The 1,567-nt window shown below is 39.1% G+C and overlaps 1 protein-coding gene across 1 annotated transcript in view; it reads right to left on the bottom strand.

Moving 5' to 3' along the window:
* Nucleotides 1-1,567, bottom strand: part of engase (endo-beta-N-acetylglucosaminidase) — a 31,507-nt gene that overhangs the window by 21,340 nt on the left and 8,600 nt on the right. The window contains exon 5 of the mRNA XM_015397427.1: nt 544-698. Within this exon, the coding sequence (XP_015252913.1) occupies nt 544-698 (155 nt within the window). The remainder of the gene's footprint in view (nt 1-543; nt 699-1,567) is intronic.

The following is a 1,567-nucleotide window of genomic DNA, read 5'->3' as shown; positions in this document are numbered from 1 at the left end:
AGTGTGAGGGATTGTATTCAAGTCAATGAGTCGATGCAATCAGCTGGTTTTCCTTAGATAGAAAACTTTGAATCAATTTGACTGGATGATCTGGTTGAATTGTAAAGTGACTTGAGATGACACGTCTTTTGAATTTGCGCTATATAAATAAAGTGAATTGAATTAATTAAAAAGTAAACATTTGTTAGAACCTATTAGTGGACAAATCTTGAAGGTTTCATCTGTTGTGGATGTTTTAGATGATCCGTTCCTTCTACAAGCAGCAATGAAGTAAACACTCTATTAAATGCAGAGAGAGGCAGATTTGCCAGCAGGTGGGGGTATCAGCGTGAACAGCCTGTTACTGATTGCAGTTCTCTCTGGCAGAGATCCAAACACACAGTATGGAAGTGTACATGGGGGAAATATACCTTTGTTATTGTCAGCTATCTGCTATGGACTGTTTATTTGTTTTCATTACATTTTCATGGTTTAAGAGACCTGACATGAAACATGTGTGTCAGTGGTGCATGGTTGGTGCAGAGCTGCAGACGTGTTACTCACACTCAGAGCATTCTCTATGTTAATTAACCAGCCGTCAAAGCGGTAATACTGACTGATCTGGACTAGTTTGTTAGCCACTTCCTGGTAGGACTTCTCATCCTTCAGGAAGGTCTCGCACACTGCAGCTCCATCAGTCCATTCGGTGATGAAAGTCCCTGAAAAGCAGACCAGGGTTTCATGACACAACAGAGTAGAGACCGGTTAGCTCACAAACTAAATATGTTGTGTCAATAAGGTTTGACAGAACGGGGGTTAGCGTCATCGCTCAACCGGTTGAGCTGCGTGGAGTGGCAGTTGCTCCAGACCTTCTCCTCTCACTTTATACTGTTTTTGCCCACATTAATGAAAAATTTAGCCTGAGACTTTTTTCTATAATATTTTCTTTTAGATCTCCTTTCCATCTTTGTGTATAATTTGTAAAAATCTTATTGTGGAGGGCAGTACAAATATATTTTTTCTCTGTTAATAGAAACTGGATAGAATTTGTATCCAGTTTTCAGTTTTTTCAGCCTCTAACAGGTTTATTTCTAAGTATTTAGTTTCATAACTCACCAACTCTGACCAGCTTCCGCATCACTGCAGAAGAAATGGATCACTGCAGCATGATGCTGCCACCACCGTGCTTACAGTGGCGATTGTGTTAGTTTTCCTTCACATACAGCCTGTCACCTGAAGGCACCACACCTTCCTGTGTTTTTGGTAAAATGCTATAAGACAGATTCCGTCCACCAAAGGCTTTTCTACTCACCACTCTTGTAAAAACAGCTTGTTTTTCCTGTCAGATTTCCTAACCTGAGCCGATGATCTCTGTGCCACCAGAAACTGAAATTAATTTACTTAGACTGAATTTGTATGCACATAAATTGAAATTCAAAGAATTTGGATTTAAAGGAGAAGTCTAGTCATTCAAATTTCTAAAAGTACTTTACAATAAAATTATTACATACTGTTCAATAAATGATAAGTATTTTTAAAGTTGTAGGGAAGCAACCGTTGAATTTCCGAATTCTCCCGAGTGTTGCCC

Source organism: Cyprinodon variegatus, unplaced genomic scaffold (assembly GCF_000732505.1).
Source record: "Cyprinodon variegatus isolate N-32 unplaced genomic scaffold, C_variegatus-1.0 Scaffold862, whole genome shotgun sequence".
In the NCBI taxonomy this organism is placed as follows: Eukaryota; Metazoa; Chordata; class Actinopteri; order Cyprinodontiformes; family Cyprinodontidae; genus Cyprinodon; species Cyprinodon variegatus.
This window is presented reverse-complemented; position numbering and strand designations above follow the sequence as displayed.